Here is a 21,500-nt window from a genome sequence, read left to right as displayed (position 1 = left end):
TTTTTTTCGGTTCTGTAGAAATGCTTTCTAGAAAATATTGAAATAAGACTAGTATTTAAGCACTGCTTAATTCAAACTTTTGTGTACTAATTTAGGAATTTTAAAATTGCTTAATTTTAATTAAAACGTGCCTATTTACATTTCAATTTCTTCTTAAGTGTTAATAACACCAGAGCATTTCTGTCCTTTAAAGGAGTACTTTAAGCTACACCCAGAGGGCTTCAGGCCAGAGGATGTGTTTGTCTGCGAGTCCCGTTACTCAGCCAAGACAAAATCCTTTAAGAAAATCAAAATGTGGACCATGCCAGTCAGTTCTGTGAGGTTTGTCCCTCGGGATGTGCCCTTGCCTGTTGTGCGAGTGGCTTCAATGTTTGCTAATGCTACAAAACATGAACAGGAAAAAACTCCTGAAATGGCCGAGGAAGGTAGAGGAGTGGATGCTAAAGGGATCATCGATAAGGTCAGTATTGGCTGTAAGATAAAAGTGCATGCTACATAGAACATACCTAATGTCCTTCAAAGTATTATTGTAAGAAACAAAATCATTAGCTGTCTAATTTGAATGCATGAAAATGCATAATTGCTATACAGAATTTCAGTAATTATAGTTTTGTCTTTGAAAAGCCCTATGTTACTAACTAAAATAATACTATGTTTTTAAGAGGTTGCTGTTTTTCTAGAAAAGATACTTACCCTGTTCACAGGCTGAGTTCTGTGGGTCAGACATTATGTTAGACCTGGGTCAAGTTACTTGTCACTTGATCCAGATTCAACTAGTCAGTTAGAATTACTCTCAACAGAGTGCCTGTCTGTTGGGCACTTGGGCACCTGCAGACCTCCATTAACATCAGTGAGATATGTGGTCATCCAGAGTCTGCCATAAGACATCATGGATTTCACAGTGAGTCGTTGCTGTGAGCTAAGACATTGAGAAGCAATAGGTAATTCAAAATGAGCTGTGTATATTTAGAAATTAATAAGTATTAAGAAATGTTTCTGTACCTATCTTGAATACTACAGGATTAAAGTTGAAAATCAAGATGCACAATAAACAGCACTGAGGTGTTACTTGTCCCTGTTAATATCTGTTTCTAGGAGAGAGAAGATGTACCAGTAGAAATGCCCAGTGGGGAGCCGGGTTGCCAGTATTACGAACAGCTGCATTATAATGACATGTGGTTGAAAGTGGGTGACTGTGTGTTCATCAAGTCGCATGGCTTAGTGCGCCACAGAGTAGGAAGGTATGGCTGTCCACGCACCTGGGTGACTGATGGATTTATATTCTGTGGGTGTACAGACATTGGTTTTGGAATTGCACTATAATGTATCAATCTCTTATTTGTTGCTTTTTTGCATATCTTATCATTTTTTTAGAAAATGTTTGCTTTTGTGTGGTTTGTTTAGTAGTGACTTTGAATTTCCCTTTCCAACTGTAGGATTGAGAAGATGTGGGTTCGTGATGGTGCTGCATACTTTTTAGGACCTATCTTTATCCACCCAGAAGAGACGGAGCATGAGCCAACAAAAATGTTTTACAAGAAGGAGGTGTTCTTGAGTAACCTGGAGGAAACCTGCCCTATGGCCTGCGTAATAGGTATTCTGCATTAGGTCCAATAGGTACTAGGGAATCGATTTGAATTCAGAGGGCTTTTTTTACATTCTCCAGTTATTTTTTCCATACACATACCCAATTTGATGTGATCCCAAGGCACAATACAGTGGTGTGAAAAAGTAAGTACACGTCATGAAAAGGTTTGTCTTTTTTTTACATTTTTGGACAAAAGGATATTTGATTGTCATTTCAACAGTACTGATAGATAAAGGTGATCTAATTTTAAAAAATAACATTGAAACATCACATTTTTCACTAATTTGTCCCACTAATATTTAAATCAACAGAAATGCAATTTCCTTGTGGGGAAAAAGTTAGTACACCCCTGCTTTTATCATTGCATTGAAATTCCTAAAATTGGAATCAGGTACACCAAAACAGGTGCAAATAATTAGAACATCATTAGAGAGTAACTTGGAGGGAACTGCCTTATATAAACATCAGAAACCTGCAGTCTGGTTTGGTCTTAGCAATTGAGGTTTGTGGCTATATCATGCCAAGATCAAAACAGCTCTTTGAGGCCCTCAGAAGATATATTGTTGATGCCAGTGAGTCTGGGTAGGGTTTTAAAGTAATTTCCAAGCAATTTGTAGCCAATCACTCCACTGTCTGAATGATCATCTACAAATGGAGAAAATTTAAAACCACTGGCAGATATTTCTCCAAGTTGATGTAGGAGACTGATAGACAATTACAAGAAATGCCTTCAAGAAGTGATTTCTGCCAAAGGGGGCAACACCAGCTATTGTAGCTAGGGGGTTTATTTATTTTTTCCACAAAAGACAATTGCATTTCTGACTTATTTTGTTGAATACATGATTGCAAAGAATACTTTTAATTGTTATTTGTTAAATGAGATCACCTTTATCTATCAGTATTGTTGAAATGAAGATCAAATATCGATACATGCAAATATGTTGAAAAACACACACCTTTTAATGGGGTGTACTTACTTTTTCACAGCACTGCAAGTGATACCAGTGTGCCCAAATTGGTCATATTTTTTGACTAATTCCAAGCTCCGCAGAGACTTGCTGGAAATTCAGTGGTGACTTTTTGCTGGGAGCCAAGAACATGGTGGCTCTGTCTTCAACAGTGCTTAGCCAGCAGCGTACCTCTCATAGATCATAGAGTCCTACCTTTTTTCTTTAACAGTTTTAGAATTGCAGCCTTATTAAAACTGTCCTTTACATAGTATTTATTACTCACCTACACCAAAAAGACTGGAGTTTATTTCAAAAGTTAAGGTCACATTTTGTATTGATTATGGATACAAAGGGAAAACCAGGTATATGTTGCAAATAAGTATAAACATGAATAATATGTGCATGCAATGTATTATTACAGAAAATATACAAAGACAGATTAATTGCCTCGTAAATGGAGGAGCCTTTGCTTTCTTCAGATCCTTAACATGTTCTCATGCTAAAACCCAATTTATTGGTAAAGGGCTGTTGTAACAGAAAGAATAAGGTTCTGGATCGCGAAATGAAGTTAAACAGATGAGTTTATTGCATGCAAGGAACAATAGAACCGAAGTCTTGTTTCGTGCAAGAAACAACAAAACAGAAGTATTGTTCCAAGTGCCGGTACAAACTTCCAGTTTATATAGGGTTTTCCTGACGCTTCTGATGTCACTTGTTATTATGGTAAAGTGGGGAGGTAATGTGTTTCGCCAGATTACAGCCTTTTGGCCAAATGGTCAGGGATTACGTCCCCAGGGGTTTTCCTAGCTGGCATCTGGAATCCTCATCAGTTAACCCCCTTCCTGCCATAAACTCCAGCCTTAGAAGTCTAATCTTCATGCAGAAAGGACTTAAAATTAGCCTCGTCTTCACATCTTGTATCTTACTTCAGGGCTATGGAATGGAGTTCCAAAATCCTGGAAACACAATTCATCCACATTGCTTCATTGCCATAAATCCATCTGTGTAAACCCCCTTATGGCCTCTAATGCTCATATCAGGACAGCAGACAGGTGAAGGCATCTTTGTTAGTCATGCTTATATTCCAGATAGTTTTTCACCACATCGGCTGTGTATTTGGGGTTTTAGTCTTGAAGAAGATGAATCCCTGCCCTATAAGAAGCATTCCTCAGGGAGTTGTATTCTGGATCAAAGCATGCTTGTGCCCCTCAGCAGTGAAGGAACCCTTGTTTTTTATAATAAAATCTAATAGCCTTGGGTCAGATGCAGCCCCACACTGATCTACCCCATGCCTCACTGTAGCCGTTGCACACAGATTATTTTACCCTGCATTTCGTATTAAAAAAGCTAGCATTGATTATTGCCAGACAGCTCAAACTTGAACTGATCTTTAACATCATTTTCAGGTTTGGTCATCCCACCATTTTACTCATTTTGTTTGTTCTCTCCTCTTATCGGCTACAGGTTCACAAAGACCATGTTGTACTAATGTGTATCTTGCTGTTCTTGAAAAACATTATCTCTTTCACTTGCAGTGAGTCATTCCCAAGATCCATATTGGACCATCATATTAATAAATATTTCTCCTGAAAAACTTGACATCTGTTTAGGAGTTCTTCTCAAGAGTAGTCACTCCCCAGATGTAAAACACACAGCACTAGATGAAACACAAAGTTGAGCTGCAGTCTGTCGATGGGACCTACCTTCAATAGCTAAAATGTTTATTTCTATGCACTTGTCAGAGTTTTCTTTCCTAGGAGTAATGGTACATATTTAAAACACTACATTGATATCATTGCTTACACATACAGTGCCTTGCGAAAGTATTCGGCCCCCTTGAACTTTTCAACCTTTTGCCACATTTCAGGCTTCAAACATAAAGATATAAATTTTTTATTTTATGTGAAGAATCACCAACAAGTGGGACACAATTGTGAAGTGGAACGAAATCTATTGGATTTTTGAAACTTTTTTAAATAATAAAAAAATGAAAAGTGGGGCGTGCAAAATTATTCGGCCCCTTTACTTTCAGTGCAGCAAACTCACTCCAGAAGTTCAGCGAGGATCTCTGAATGATCCAATGTTGTCCTAAATGACTGATGGTGATAAATAGAATCCACCTGTGTGTAATCAAGTCTCTGTATAAATGCACCTGCTCTGTGATAGTCTCAAGGTTCTGTTGAAAGCGCAGAGAGCATCATGAAGACCAAGGAACACACCAGGCAGGTCCGTAATACTGTTGTGGAGAAGTTTAAAGCCGGATTTGGATACAAAAAGATTTCCCAAGCTTCAAACATCCCAAGGAGCACTGTGCAAGCGATCATCTTGAAATGGAAGGAGTATCAGACCACTGCAAATCTACCAAGACCTGGCCGTCCCTCTAAACCTTCAGCTCAGACAAGGAGAAGACTGATCAGAGATGCAGCCAAGAGGCCCATGATCACTCTGGATGAACTGCAGAGAACTACAGCTGAGGTGGGAGAGTCTGTCCATAGGACAACAATCAGTCTTACACTGCACAAATCTGGCCTTTATGGAAGAGTGGCAAGAAGAAAGCCATTTCTCAAAGATATCCATAAAAAGTCTCGTCTAAAGTTTGCCACAAGCCACCTGGGAGACACCCCAAACATGTGGAAGAAGGTGCTCTGGTCAGATGAAACCAAAATCGAACTTTTTGGCCACAATGCAAAACGATATGTTTGGCGTAAAAGCAACACAGCTCATCACCCTCAACACACCATCCCCACTGTCAAACATGGTGGTGGCAGCATCATGGTTTGGGCCTGCTTTTCTTCAGCAGGGACAGGGAAGATGGTTAAAATTGAGGGGAAGATGGATGCAGCCAAATACAGGACTATTCTGGATGAAAACCTGTTGGAGTCGGCAAAAGACCTGAAACTGGGACGGAGATTTATCTTCCAACAAGACAATGATCCCAAACATACAGCAAAATCTACAAAGGAATGGTTCACAAATAAACGTATCCAGGTGTTTGAATGGCCAAGTCAAAGTCCAGACCTGAATCCAATCGAGAATCTGTGGAAAGAGCTGAAAACTGCTGTTCACAAACGCTCTCCATCCAACCTCACTGAGCTCGAGCTGTTTTGCAAGGAAGAATGGGCAAGAATTTCAGTCTCTCGATGTGCAAAACTGATAGAGACATACCCCAAGCGACTTGCAGCTGTAATCGCAGCAAAAGGTGGCTCTACAAAGTATTAACGCAAGGGGGCCGAATAATTTTGCACGCCCCACTTTTCATTTTTTTATTAGTTAAAAAAGTTTCAAAAATCCAATAGATTTCGTTCCACTTCACAATTGTGTCCCACTTGTTGGTGATTCTTCACATAAAATAAAAAATTTATATCTTTATGTTTGAAGCCTGAAATGTGGCAAAAGGTTGAAAAGTTCAAGGGGGCCGAATACTTTCGCAAGGCACTGTATATAGGCCTCATAGGGGGTATCACTTCCTGAAGGCTGTTCCGGCAACTATTGGTATAATACTAGGGAACATAGTATTATAATAATAGTACCACTATTTTTTTTTAGAAAAAGAATGGCGATATGTTATGTATAATGTTTACAATATACCTTCTTGTTCCTTGTGTACATAACTATATCCACTATTATGAGTCTGGATAGATTGTCACTGATGTTTCTCCACCCCTCTCCCCAGGGAAGTGTGTGGTGTCTTCGTTTAAGGATTATCTCTCCTGTCGGCCCACGGAAGTGTCAGAGGATGATGTCCTACTCTGTGAGAGTCGCTACAATGATACGGATAAGCAGATGAAGAAGTTTAAGGGGCTGAAGCGGTTCTCCCTCTCTGCCAAAGTGGTTGATGATGAAATCTATTATTTTAGGTGAGCAGCTAAAATGGGCTGTGTAACATTATGCCTGAGATTAAAATACTTTATCAATCATCTGATGACACACCTCTCTTAAATATCAGAACATGTATGTAATAGGGGTTAAAAAAACTTACTGCTCAATATGGCTGTGAGTTTACCATTATAAGTGTTATGTATAATTATGGCATGTTTTAATTTAATATTCATCAATATACATGTTTAAGTATCCAACAATTCTGGCCTATATTGTTGATATGTACAGCTACTAAGTATTTTATTTTTAGTAAAACCTTTTCAGTTGTACTGTTTAAATTAAACGGACAGTATTAAACCTATTTATTTTGTATGTAAGAATGTCTCTTGCTGCTCAGATGTTTTTTGTTGGGTAATTGGACTCATGAAGATCTGTGAATCTGTCTTGCATTGCCTTTAGTGTTTGGAGTCAAAAGTAAAAATGAAATCCAGATTTTTGGTTAAATAAAAGCAGGAAAAAATGTTTCTGATGTTTTCAGAAACAGAGCATGGTAATCGGGCATATAAAATCAACAATGTAGAATGTACTGAAAAACAAAGAAACCTCAGGTATAATTACCAATCATCTTAGACTGTAATCCAAAAAGAAAAGCTTCTGCAGTTAATGATGAAAAAATGATGAGAGCTGTCAAGGAAAACTCTAATACAACTACCACAAAGTGTATTCTTGTTCTAATATAATCAAAGGTATGCACGAAAGTACCCTGAAATAATCTTATTATATTGAAGATAGTTCATTTTAATCTCTTGACCATAAATACAAATTGCATGTCTGTAAATCAATAAATTGTTTTTATTTTGCTGCCAAAATATATTTGTAAGGTACTGTATATACATTTCTATTTCAGTATTAGTATTCATCAACAAAATCTTTAAAAGCTGTGAAAATCTTCATACCAGTTTCACTTAGATTACCTGCAGCATGTTTGTACTTTGGTGGCAATAATCAGATATGGTCTTTGCTGCTGATGTTTTAGCTCAATGCACTCCATTAGATGGTGTTTTTCTGGTTAAGACTGAAGTGTAGGTGTGCAGTAGACTCAGCCTTCAAATCTATATTTTTGTTTGTCTTCTTTATGCCTTCAGTTGTCAAGAAGTAATACTGTTCACAGTATACACTTCTATAACTCAATGTTCTAGTGACCCTTCTATTGTAATAGCTTTCTCTTTTTATTTTCCTGTGAATCATCTGGTAACAGAGTGTACTTTAATGGTCCAGGCTTCAGTGAGACACAGGCTCAGGTTTTTTTAGCATCTGTAGGAAGCATTAAGTTTGGAACTTCAAAAGTTTCCCAATTCTATTCTCTAGGACCTCTTTGTGGATTTTATTTCTGGCTGGGGTCTCATTTACTAAATGGAAACCTTACATGTTTTGCATAATTAAAAACAGAACCAACATCAACGTCAGTTACACAGAAAGGGAGAACCATGTTTTAGATTTAAAACCATCCAGAGCTAGTCCATTCATGAAATAAACTGAGGGGTTTGAGTCCCATGTAACTGAAATCAGTAGATAGTCTCATGTAACAATTGGGCAAAAGGTATAATTCCAGGTTTAAGTTACTGGTGACCAATGGCCAACCAATGAGCACTGGGCCAGTGTTTTACATTGCATTTTTGTTGTGTTTAAAATTGTGATTTTTTTTTTAAATAAGATGTGCTATGGGCCAGCTTATCCAGTCCAAGTGCATTTCTGGTGTTATGTAAGTTGTGTTGATGTTGTGTTGTGCCATATATTGTAGTGACAGATGGTTTCCTCTTTGCCCGACAGGAAGCCGATTGTGCCTCAGAAAGAGCCGTCTCCTCTGCTAGAGAAGAAGATCCAGGAACTGGAGGCCAAGTTTGCAGAACTGGAAGGAGTTGAAGATGAGATGGAGGAGATAGGGGAAGAGGATGGAGAGGTGACAGAGACCCCTTCCATGCCACAGTTACAAACCCCGTTAGCCAGTGAATTGGATATCATGCCCTATACCCCTCCTCAGGTGAGTGTCTTATCTAAGGATACCTCAAAAGCTTTTTTTCCACAATGTAGTCATGCTTGCATTCAAAGATTACTGGTTTACTTCTTGTTGTGTGTTTGTGTCCACATCAGTACACATGCAGCATCTGCAAAGTTAGTTGTGAGGGAATGTGTTGATCATCTATGCTTTTGAAAAATGACTTAATTTGCTTCAAGACATTTAGAACTGTACAGACATTGAGCTGATCTCCTTTTTTCTCTTGGGACTAGTCAACTCCGAAGTCTATAAAAGGCAGTGTAAAGAAGGAGGGATCTAAAAGGAAAATCAACATGAGTGGGTACATCCTGTTCAGCAGCGAGATGAGAGCAGTGATAAAGGCCCAGCACCCAGACTTTTCTTTTGGAGAGCTGAGTCGCTTGGTAGGCACTGAATGGAGAAACTTGGAGGCAACCAAGAAAGCTGAGTACGAAGGTAAATGGAGCCTGCAGCCAGCTGACTTCCAAAGTGAAGGAAGCCACACACTTGCGAACCTACTAGAGCTGCTTATGTAGAATGTTAAAATGTATGATTGTTGATTATGTGAGGTCACTGTCTTTCTCATACGCTTTACAGAGCGGGCAGCCAAAGTTGCAGAACAGCAGGAAAGAGAGCGTGCAGCCCAACAGCAGCAGGGAGCTTCACCTAGAGCTGGTACCCCTGTTGGGGCACTCATGGGTGTGGTGCCCCCACCAACACCAATGGGAATGCTTAATCAGAACATAACTCCTGGGTCAGGTAACCACTCACTAACACGGCTGCACCCTTTACCTTAAAGGATCAGGCTAAACTGCTCACAAGGTTTTCCCGAGTCTACTTGCTTCTGTATCCTCAGGTGAAATGCCCATCTCTAGTGTCTTTTAATTATGTCCTCTTAAGGTCCCACAGCTGTCACATCACCCAAATAAACAGTTTAATGCTACATGTTGTCATTTTCACCATTTGAAATTTGAGTGACAACCATTTCCTTTTTTATATCATCAACAGCATGTGCATAAAGTAATCATGTTTTTAACCTTTGTGTTGATTTTTTTGCTAACTTATGTTACAGCTAACAAGTCTGTTCATCTTACGCACTAACCATATTTTAACTTCTGTTATCTTTGTTTCTAGTGCATGACTTTTGATAGTGAGTGCATGGTACTGATGCATGGATTTGTTGTGTTGTCCCTCAAGGCATGATGGGTGGCTTTGGGCCACCTATGCTGCCCTTACAGGGCTCAGTTGACGGCATGGTCAGTATGGGCAGCATGCAGCCACATCACATGGGGGTACCTCCTTTAACCCACCATCTTCCTCCAGGTATGCCAGTAATCCCAGGCATCCCATTCTCTGGTAAGGACATAATCATTTTCACCAGGAGGTTGCTTCTTCTACCTCTCTTTTTAAAACCTCTGTTAGGGGCTTCCTGTAATGTAGACTTACTGTACTAATAAATCTTTAAGTCACAGCTTTGTAAATTGCAGTTGTTTAGACTAGCACATTCAACTTAATGGAGACCTATAATAAGGTTGGGCAGAGCGGAGGCCCTGTGGCTAAGGATCTGCACTTGTGGCTGGAAGGTTGCCAGTTCGTATCCCGTGGCCGGCAGAGGAATTCTACTTCATTGGGCCCCCGAGCAAGGCCCTTAACCCCAACTGCTCCAGGGGCGCTGTATAAATGGCTGACCCTGCGCTCTGACCCCAAGCTTCTCTCTCCCTGTCTGTGTTGTCTGTATGTCTCATGGAGAGCAAGCTAGAGTATGTGAAAAGACAAATTCCTAATGCAAGAAATTGTATGTGGCTAATAAAGTGATCTAAATTTCCAAAAGCATAAAAGACAAATCTTTGTTATTCAGAAGTAATTTGTTTTGATTGCTACATGTACTCTTCTAGTGGGTGGTATTGTGGTTTGATCCTTGGGTCCTGGGTTTGTTTCTGGATTGAGGTGCCATCTGTGTGGAGTTTGCATGTTCTCCCAGAGTTACATGGATTATATTATCCACCTTCTCCGGATTCCTCCCACTGCCAAAAGACATGCTGACTAGGTTTAATCTTTGTCTCTAAATTATCCCTGTGTGTACCTGCAATGAACTGATGTCCATCCAAGGTGGCGTCCCAGCTTGCGTCCTGTGCTTCTGGGTTACAGCAGCTCTCGTTAGGATTGAACAGCTCTTTGATAATGAATGGATAAACTCATCAAAGGCATGTGAAAAGGCATTGCTAATACATGCTCTATAATCTTTTATTTTAAGCTTTGAATGCCCATTGAAAAACTGGAGTTACAGCATTCTTCTTACAGATTTAAAAAACAGGAGCCATTCATAGAACCAACAGCAAAATGCTATTATTTTTTTCTGTGATTCTTTGTTTGAAACAGTAGTGTGGATTGAGGACATTCGGGTCTGAAGTTTATAATGTGTTCCATTAATTGAGTAAGATGTATCCTTGCTCTTCATTTACCCTCTGCAGTTGTAACTATTGACCAGCTGGGCCAAAGGCTCAACAAATAGATTGTGAATTTATCCTATGAAAAAAAAGACTATACTGTAGGATGTGTGCATGCATTGTCCATTAACCATTCTTTTACCATTCCTAAGGACAAACTTTGATTTACAGAAATATTTTTAAAATATTTTTGAAGCTGCTACTTCTTCTTCAGTACTCAATTTTGATAGATTTTCCACAGATTGGCACATGACATTGAACCCCGTGGCTACACTCTAGATGAAAGAGGAAATGAAGACTCCAATGGAACCAGTCCAAGACACAACATAGTCACATGCATCACGGCTAGTGCCACTTAGAGACACATCCATTACAGACACCACAACAATCCTGCAGGCAACTGGAGAATGACATTGGATTCCAGAGCTCACTCTGTGTTTGGGGGACTACTTTGCTGTCTAGGTCATTCAGAAATCGCCATTTCAGAATATATTTTATTTATCTTATACAGTTTCTTAACCAAGGTGTTTTTACATATCAGTACCAGTATAGTAGGAAATGTAGTATAGCTGCTGTTGCTGCAGTATCATAATATTGTGTGATTTTAGGTCCAGAAGTAATTGCTCTTTGTCTCTAACCATGTCTGCTGTGCCCTTTGCTGTAGGTGTTATAGGCCAGGGTGTGAACTCTATGGGAGGAAGTCCCGGCGGTGGAAATCCTTACAGCCAGCAGGTAAACTTTGCCATGAACAGAATAGTCCGTTTGAAGAAAAGGTTCTTATAACATCTTTTGAACTTAATATCTGCATCATGAAAAGGTTGGACCCCTGAAAAAGAATGCAGTCTTCAACAATTGGGATGTTGAAGATTCTGACGACCCTAGCCCTGAGTGTCTGTGATGCTCAGGAGCAAGACTCAGTGTTGGCTCCAGACCCAAGGGGGTACTGGATTAGTTGATCCTGAAGGATGGGTATCTGCCACAGTTGCTGCATCAGCATGAATACAAGTTTCCTATAGGATGCTTCTTGTTCTTGATGGAGAACCACAGTGTGAAGTTTGTAGACTCCTCGGAAACAAAGGGTCCATCCTACCTCTATATAATATGTCTGCTACCATATTGGTCACTCTGGGTAGACAAATGGCCTTAAGGGACAGGAAACAATTATGTGCCCAGAGAAATAGGGTAGAATCACCTCTCTTTTGATTGACTTAACTTAACGTACTTCAGTTTTCTCTGTCTGGATGAGTACATTTTTACTTTAGTACTTTAGTACTGGGCAACAGTGGTAGAGTAGCACTTTGGGTTTCTGGCCATAAAGAAGACAGGAGATGTTAAGTGGGGTCTCCTATATGGAGTGCCATCTATGCTATAAGTAGTGTCTGAGCTCCTCCAAGGTCACCCTTCTTTCCTGATACCAAATATGCCTTCAGGACAAGTGTCAATGACATATAGCACTGTTTGTCTGGAAACACAATGTTCATGCTGATGACCTTACAGCCTACTTGCTACTAAGACTTTGATGGGCAGAAAATGACACAGATCCCAGAGCCTTGACATTATGGATATGGACAGCTGCTCAACTGCTCTTGTGGAGATAGGCACTGATGCCTGCCAAGATCTATAGACTTCTGAAGTCTGGGAGGATTGGTGACTCTCATACTGGAATGTGTTACTGGAAAGCCCACAAAGATGCACTTTGGATATTGAGGGGACTTCAGACTTCAGAATTATATGATCTGCCATGCCATGTATAAGACCATGAAAAGGTTGTCTAGGAGGGTATCCTGGTACATGGGTGTTTAAGAGATTGGCCCACCTTCCAAGCCCCACTTTGAAAGTACTTAAATAGCATCTTTCATACCACCAAAAGTACAGCCAAAAGGAGCTCCCTCAGGCAGGGGTAAGGTTCACAGTATTGTGTATGGGGAGTCATAGTCAGTCCATGAATTCTTATGTTTGGGGCAGGAGATGTTTCACAGATAGGAGGCACTAGTTGCACAGTTGGCGGACGACCAACCAACTAAGCATCCTTGTGTTTGGAGTGCATGTTTGACGCAAGATCTCTCTCTGTGGTTGATGTGGAGCCGCTTGGCGTCCTTGAATGACAAAGAGGGTCTGCGAGGTGGAGAATGGGGTCCTCAAACAATGACCTGTTTGAGTGTGAAAATGGGTGCAGACTACATTTTATATTAAAAGTACTGCACTGTGGAGCATGTAAAGGCACCGTTGTACTTTACAGGAATATGCACTTTGTGGTCATTAAGTGTAATGTGGAAGCATCTTGTATACAGCAAAACAAAAAGCTAAAAGTTTTTTTTATGGTGCAGGTGATGAGCTTTATGAAAGACTATCTGTTTTAACTCCATGATGAAACCTTTTTAAAGAACAGCTAATGCATTTATTTAAAAAAGCACAAGATCATGTGTCACAGACATATGTTCTTTCATTTGTGAACATGTTTCCTTACTAAAGTCTTACACTTCAGCAAATAATTTTATGGTTCTCTTTCTCTCAAATACTCTTATCCTAAAATCATGTGGAGCCAACTACATTTTAGGCTTAAGGTCTCACTGCTTATTTGACTGTTTCAGATGGGAATTCACGGGCAGGGCCAGCAGGCACCCCCTCCATACCCAGGGCAGGGTCAGCCAGGACAACCGGCTCTGCAGCAGCCTTCAACTCCCATGTTTGTGGCTCCGCCTCCAAAGACACAGCGCCTGCTGCACTCTGAGGCCTATCTGAAGTACATTGAGGGGCTCAGTGCCGAGTCTGGCACAGTGAGCAGATGGGACCACACTCTTACAGGTAAGAGCACATGTAATTTCATGTTCCCACTTGGAGATGAAGTTCATGCAAGACTAAACCGCGCACAAAATAAAATGCTTGTTAAATATTTTAGATTTTTGTTTCACTTTTAAATCCTAGATTCATTATCATTATCATTAGATTATTGTTATCTTTAAACAGGCACCATTTGACATGAGATCATTGAATAGCTTTGTGAATTCAAATACTGACTTTCTTTATACTATTAAAAATATATGACAGTACTGCCACTGGTATATTTTGTTGTTTAGATTATTAGTATTGAATACATTAGCAGCTTAATGGAATACCTACAACACACAGCACATTATTACCTTGTTAACAGATGTAGTCATGTCTCAGAAGCTAAACCAGGCTGGTACCTACACCAAATTGCTTCTGTAAGTGGTATTGCTAGAGGAGTATGTGCCCCTTCCTCTGGACCTGAATTTCTATACCTGTATGAAAATGAGACACTGCCATAGGAGTCCTTTGGTTTGGGTGTTAAACCAGGGTTCTAAGTACTTTGTCAACAAGTATTTCAAGTTCTTGGTGAACAAGGAATGACAATACAGTTCATAAGAGTAGTATTCTGACTAGGCCTAGCTCTGATGGGTAAGTGGGTCCCCTCCTATGTGTAAAGTGCAGGTGATGCTTTTTGCAATAACAGTGCTATATAGAGGCAAACTGTTAGAGCTCCTATCATAGATAATAAGCGTGGTGATGAAATGAACACCACATGGTATTCAGTATTCAGCTGGACTGCTTGATATAATGTATGCTGTTCCCTCAGCTCGGAGGAAAGACGTACACTTGACGAAAGAGCAGGAAAGCCGTCTCCCCTCACACTGGCTGAAGAGTAAGGGGGCTCACACTACAATGGCAGACGCCCTTTGGCGTCTCCGGGACCTGATGCTACGAGACACTTTAAACATCCGCCAAAATTATAACCTGCAAAATGTTTAGGCAATTCTGTCTAAATGTCTCCATCTACCAGCTCTATATGAGATATATGGGTCACGAAAAGCAGTAACATTATATTGTACATTATTAAAGCCGTTTGGTTTGATTTTTTTTAAGATGACAAAATAAGCTTGGTTTTCATGTTTTTGCCCTCCCCCCCAAACAGCATTCTTTTATTTTTTGTTTTGTATTGATGTTTAATTTCTTATCTGGTTAGTGTTTGGTCAAAATGCTTAGTATGTTGTACTAAACATGGAATAAACATTTCATAAAAGGCTTTAAAGAGAAAATTCTGTCTCTTGACTTCTGGTTATTACAGATTATGTGAGGTGTTTATAAACTCAGCTAGAAAAATAATCTAATTTTTTCAGCCCATCTAAACTGTAGGTGCAGAATACAACTATCATAAAATCAATTGATTTGATTTTGATACAGCAATAATTATATTGTTAGTCTAAACTTCAGACTCTGTAAGAAGGCCATGGATCTGCATACCCAGTCCTGCATTCTTTATTAGACAATGAGCTGAGATCAAGAAAGCATGTTAAGTAACTCTTAATTAACTTATTTACACAATTATGGCATTCAGAACTCAGCTGAATAGAAAACCAAATGATACCACTGACTCTTTAGGACCAGGACTGAAAAAGGTAATAGATGCCAAAATGTAATCCATTTTCTTTGTGAAGATTTAGTGAACAGCAGGCTCCATCACTCCACAACTCTGTGCAATAAAGTAGCTGCATTAGCAACAGATATTACCATGTAGACTCAGGGTGACCATCTCTAGTCCAGAAGAGACACTGTCCCGTATTTTCTCTACACTTCAAGTGAATTGCTCACTTTTAACTACACAGAGTATTTGAAAGTGAAACAAGCAACAGCCATTTAAGCTGATTAATTTATCAAAACTCACATGAGTTCCAAGTCTTTACAAATTGATGATCACAAAGCATCCCAACAGAGCTAGAAAATCCTTAGCCAAAGTGGAAGACCATGAGGCAATATGTATAAGGATCCTCCTAAATCTGAGGCATAAAAATGAAAGTAAATCGGCAAACTCCCCTAAAAAGGTTTCATTAGCTTTAGGTGGTCTATAAACTGTGGCAATGATGTAGAGTGGGGAATAGAGACATTTAAAACAAGACATTCAAAAGAGATAAGATGAACAGTAACATAGACTTGAATTGTAAAGAAGATTACTGTATAGCTAACAATAATGCCCCCATCTCTGCCTGAAAGATGAGGGAGGTCGAACAACCCACACGCAGGAGGGACACACTGGTTGAATAGGAGATCATTTTGTCTGTCCTAGGTTTCGGTAAAGCACAAAAAGTCAATTTTATTTCTGTAATATAGTCACATATGGGAAGAGCCTTATTGTTCACAGAGGTGGTGTTCAGCAGTGCTAATCTGGCCAGTCTCGGGGAGCCAGGGGGGAGCGGAGTGGGTTCCAGGCACGTTAGAGAAATTACATTTTTTTAGGTCGGCATCGACAAGGATGGCAGAGAAAAAAAAAGTAAATAAAAAGTAGATAAAAATGAAAATAGGCGAGAGAAACGGCAGCCAAACGCACCAGCATTCTGTCTCAGCCAGAACCGAAAATTCTAGACCATGCTATTACAATTCACTTAAATAAACACTTCATTGCAATGAACCTTTTTGAACCCCTCCAGTCTGGCTTCCGACAACTTCACAGAACAGAAACTGCCCTGGTCAAAGTCACTAAAGACCTTCTAATAGCATCTGATTCTGGTTCTCTTTCTACCATTTTTCTTCTTGATATCAGTGCTGCTTTTGACACTGTTAACTAGCCATGGATTAGTGAGGTAAGACTTGAACCATTTGAGAGCAGTATAAGAAACTCCAAAGTCTTAAGACGAGCAAGTAGACTCAAGACTTTCTCGTCTTGAGACTGTTTGGAGTTTCTTGCACTGCTCTCAGATGGTCTTAACTCACTAATCACTGTAACCTTGTCTCTCTTGGCAGATTTAAGTGGTGTTCCTGAGGGAGTCCTTGCACTGGCTTCCTATCAAGTTTTGAGTCTACTTCAAAAATCCTCCTGCTCACCTATAAGGCTCTGTATAGCCCAGCACCTCAGTACCTGTCTGAGCTACTATCGTACTCCCCACCTCGCAGTCTTCACTTCTCTGGTCCCCTCCTATTTGTCCCCCAAGCCCGTCTACAGTCTATGGGTGACATGGACTTCTCCTGTTATGCCTCAAAGCTGCGGAATTCTATCCCCAGAGATATCACAGAGTCACCTTCTCTAAACTCCTTAAAATCTAGACTCAAAACCTTCTTCTTTAGAAGAGCCTTTACTTAACTGGTTATGTTTTTTTACCCCTCTCCCCCTACTGTATTCAGTCCTCCCCATCTACTCTCATTGTGCATATCTTGTGTTGTTTTATTATTGTCATTCTGTAAAGCATTTTGAGAAGCTTATTATTTATATATTAATTACATATTATGATTTAAGGGAGACCTACAAGACCTGCTAGACTACAGCTTTGTAGAACAAGGTTTGTCAGCCACTAGAACAGTGGTTCTCAACCTTTTTTATCAACTGAGTTCTTTTTTACCTCCTTCAGCATTGCAAGCTGCGGTCTTGCCGTGATCTTTACATTACTGAATTTCTTCCATTGGTAGACAATTTGTCTTACTGTGGACTGATGAACACCCAGGCCTTTAGACATGCCTTTATAGCCTTTTCTAGCTTTATTCATCTCTACAATTCTTCTCCTACAGTCTGTATTTCTTTTGATCAGGGCATGGATCATATGAACACCTCTTTCTTGAAAAGAGCAGACTCTATCAGTAATCAGCCTTTGTGTGCCTTTTTTATAGGGCAGGGCACCTCCAACCCACCTCCAATCTCATCTTATTGATTGGAACACCAGACTCCAATTAGCTAGAGGTTGACATACTTTTTCCAACCTGGACTGTGAATGTTTAAACAATGTGTTCAGTACTGACAAGAAGAAGTACAATTGTTTGTGTGTTTAAGCAGATTGTTTGTCTATTGTTGTGACTTAGTTGAGGATCAGACCACATTTTTATGAGTAATGCAGAAATCCAGGTAATTCCAAAGGGTTCAAAAACTTTTTCTTGCAACTGTATTAATCACAACTAGGCCTACCTTATCTGCATCCATAATAGCTATTAATCATGTGTATATATACATAGAGAGAGGTTGGAAGTTATGGTGTAGTACACAAGGTTTCTTGAGAAATAGGATGTTTCGGATGGAAGTCCATCATCAGCTGTGCAACTTCAGAAGCACTTTGCATGCAAAGCTGATGAAGGACTTCCTTTCGAAACATCCTATTTCTCAAGAAACCTTGTGCACTACACCATAACTTTTCCAACCTCTACATTTACTACTGAAGTACACTGCAGTTACTCCCTGGATTTTCTTATATATAATATATACAGTGCCTTGCGAAAGTATTCGGCCCCCTTGAACTTTTCAACCTTTTGCCACATTTCAGGCTTCAAACATAAAGATATAATTTTTTTATTTTATGTGAAAAATCACCAACAAGTGGGACACAATTGTGAAGTGGAACGAAATCTATTGGATTTTTGAAACTTTTTTAACTAATAAAAAAATGAAAAGTGGGGCGTGCAAAATTATTCGGCCCCTTTACTTTCAGTGCAGCAAACTCACTCCAGAAGTTCAGCGAGGATCTCTGAATGATCCAATGTTGTCCTAAATGACTGATGGTGATAAATAGAATCCACCTGTGTGTAATCAAGTCTCTGTATAAATGCACCTGCTCTGTGATAGTCTCAAGGTTCTGTTGAAAGCGCAGAGAGCATCATGAAGACCAAGGAACACACCAGGCAGGTCCGTAATACTGTTGTGGAGAAGTTTAAAGCCGGATTTGGATACAAAAAGATTTCCCAAGCTTCAAACATCCCAAGGAGCACTGTGCAAGCGATCATCTTGAAATGGAAGGAGTATCAGACCACTGCAAATCTACCAAGACCTGGCTGTCCCTCTAAACTTTCAGCTCAGACAAGGAGAAGACTGATCAGAGATGCAGCCAAGAGGCCCATGATCACTCTGGATGAACTGCAGAGAACTACAGCTGAGGTGGGAGAGTCTGTCCATAGGACAACAATCAGTCTTACACTGCACAAATCTGGCCTTTATGGAAGAGTGGCAAGAAGAAAGCCATTTCTCAAAGATATCCATAAAAAGTCTCATCTAAAGTTTGCCACAAGCCACCTGGGAGACACCCCAAACATGTGGAAGAAGGTGCTCTGGTCAGATGAAACCAAAATCGAACTTTTTGGCCACAATGCAAAACGATATGTTTGGCGTAAAAGCAACACAGCTCATCACCCTCAACACACCATCCCCACTGTCAAACATGGTGGTGGCAGCATCATGGTTTGGGCCTGCTTTTCTTCAGCAGGGACAGGGAAGATGGTTAAAATTGAGGGGAAGATGGATGCAGCCAAATACAGGACCATTCTGGATGAAAACCTGTTGGAGTCTGCAAAAGACCTGAAACTGGGACGGAGATTTATCTTCCAACAAGACAATGATCCCAAACATACAGCAAAATCTACAAAGGAATGGTTCACAAATAAACGTATCCAGGTGTTTGAGTGGCCAAGTCAAAGTCCAGACCTGAATCCAATCGAGAATCTGTGGAAAGAGCTGAAAACTGCTGTTCACAAACGCTCTCCATCCAACCTCACTGAGCTCGAGCTGTTTTGCAAGGAAGAATGGGCAAGAATTTCAGTCTCTCGATGTGCAAAACTGATAGAGACATACCCCAAGCGACTTGCAGCTGTAATCGCAGCAAAAGGTGGCTCTACAAAGTATTAACGCAAGGGGGCCGAATAATTTTGCACGCCCCACTTTTCATTTTTTTTATTAGTTAAAAAAGTTTCAAAAATCCAATAGATTTCGTTCCACTTCACAATTGTGTCCCACTTGTTGGTGATTCTTCACATAAAATAAAAAATTTTATTTATGTTTGAAGCCTGAAATGTGGCAAAAGGTTGAAAAGTTCAAGGGGGCCGAATACTTTCGCAAGGCACTATATATTCTTAACATTCTTAACTCTGACAGTATAGTACTCACATGAATGGGATACTTAATACTGCCTGGAGGAGACCAAACCCACGTAGTCGGGCTCTAATTGTGTGACTGCACAACAAAGTTGAGATTCCAGATGAAGGTCTCTCAAACATGTATATATCCGCAGATTCATCTGCAGCTAAACTTAAGGCAGAAGCAGCGGCTACTTTATCCTTTAGCTGTGCTGTCAGGTTCTCAGACATTTCTGCAATTCATCACGTAACTGTGTCATTGCTTAGCTGTAAACTTTTTATCCTGTGAATTATCTCTCTGTTGTTGCTCAAGTCCTCAAAGTGGCATTGTGATTCAAGAAAACAGTAATTTACTAGTTCACCATCACTGAATTGTTTGCCATGTTTAGCGGGTAGCCATGACATTTTGAACGCGGCTAGCATCACCACTTGGGACACTTTTAAAGTAGCTTGCATGATTTTCTGCTCAGCAATAGCAGCTTTTTCTAGATTACTTATCTTGAGAGACTTATCACTTGGTATTGCTGGTCAAAACTCTTGCGAGTAGTATCAAAATATCTTTTTACATTGTACATTTTGCAAGCGCCAATAATTTTATTACAAAGCAAACAGAAAGGCTGCCAATCTCTTATCAATCAAGGCAAATTTGCTCCTTCATTCTTCCAGTACTTTCCTTTCCTCATCGCTGATGCCCCGACTCTTTTTTTTCTGTTTGCACGTTTCATTGTCTGTATTTGTTTTATTGACATTTTCTTCTTCTGGCCCATGTCGTTTTTAACCCCTTACAACAAACTGATTCATTTTCTTTCTTATTTTATACAAACTAGTGTAGCAGATGCAAACCCGCCAAAATCAATGTCCTAGCTCTGCGTTGTGTTCACTACGTAAATGAGTTACCTGGACCAGCAGGAGAGCGCTACAGAGTAAAATAAAGCGCATGTGAAATGGGTCCATCCAAAGGTTCTTGTTTTATAACGATTAATAATAATAATTACTTACACTTATATAGCGCTTTTCTGGACACTCCACTCAAAGCACTTTACTTTGAGTAAAGTTAATGAGGACTCCATTCCACTACCACCAATGTGCAGCATCCACCTGGATGATGCAACGGCAGCCATAGTGCGCCAGAACACTCACCATACATCAGCTATCAGTGGGGAGGAGAGCAGAGTAATGAAACCAATTCATAGATGGGGATTATTAGGAGGCCATGATTGGTAAGGGCCAATGGGAAATTTGGCCAGGACGCCGCGGTTACACCCCTACTCTTTTCAAGAAACGCCCTGGGATTTTTAATGACCACAGAGAGTCAGGACCTCGGTTTTACATCTCATCCGAAGGACGGCGCCTGTTTTACAGTATAGTGTTCCCGTCACTACACTGGGCATTAGGACCCACATGGACCTGCAGGCCCCACTAACTTCCAGCACCAACCTTAGTTTTTCCCAGGAGGTCTCCCATACATACAGTAAAAGAAGCATTAATTACAGATACAACTCCAGAAATAGAACTATTCACTAACACAAAAACACCAGAAAAGTTTTTTTCACATATGACTCGTGCACTGATTATTGAAAATAAAAAAACAAAGCAACATACCTATAGAGAAAAATAAAGCGCATGTGAAACAGGTCCATCCAAAGGTTCTTCTTTTATAACAATCAACCTAAGGAACAACAAAGGAACGAAACACACAAAGTAAAAACACCATACATGAAAAACCTCACTCCGAAACAATTTACCACTCCCTGTTATTTGTGGACTACAGTTCAGCATTAAATTCCATGATACCCAGCCAACTGGTGACAAAGCTCAGGACT

At 40.0% G+C, this 21,500-nt stretch overlaps 1 protein-coding gene across 5 annotated transcripts in view; it reads left to right on the top strand.

Moving 5' to 3' along the window:
• pbrm1 (polybromo 1) overlaps window positions 1–14,897 on the top strand; it is a 30,085-nt gene extending 15,188 nt beyond the window's left edge. For 2 of the 5 annotated variants that reach the window (XM_015347177.2, XM_015347175.2), the window contains exons 21-31: window positions 194–460; window positions 1,096–1,241; window positions 1,437–1,594; window positions 6,212–6,395; window positions 8,188–8,398; window positions 8,647–8,848; window positions 8,990–9,151; window positions 9,590–9,748; window positions 11,504–11,571; window positions 13,431–13,644; window positions 14,438–14,897. In XM_015347177.2, the coding sequence (XP_015202663.1) occupies window positions 194–460; window positions 1,096–1,241; window positions 1,437–1,594; window positions 6,212–6,395; window positions 8,188–8,398; window positions 8,647–8,848; window positions 8,990–9,151; window positions 9,590–9,748; window positions 11,504–11,571; window positions 13,431–13,644; window positions 14,438–14,610 (1,944 nt within the window). In that variant the 3' untranslated portion in view covers window positions 14,611–14,897. The remainder of the gene's footprint in view (window positions 1–193; window positions 461–1,095; window positions 1,242–1,436; window positions 1,595–6,211; window positions 6,396–8,187; window positions 8,399–8,646; window positions 8,849–8,989; window positions 9,152–9,589; window positions 9,749–11,503; window positions 11,572–13,430; window positions 13,645–14,437) is intronic. The other 3 variants (XM_015347178.2, XM_015347179.2, XM_015347176.2) reach the window with 2 other exon arrangements.
• Window positions 14,898–21,500: the final 6,603 nt, after the last annotated feature.

The sequence above is a fragment of the Lepisosteus oculatus genome, chromosome 4, assembly GCF_040954835.1.
Source record: "Lepisosteus oculatus isolate fLepOcu1 chromosome 4, fLepOcu1.hap2, whole genome shotgun sequence".
NCBI lineage: Eukaryota > Metazoa > Chordata > Actinopteri > Semionotiformes > Lepisosteidae > Lepisosteus > Lepisosteus oculatus.
This window is presented reverse-complemented; position numbering and strand designations above follow the sequence as displayed.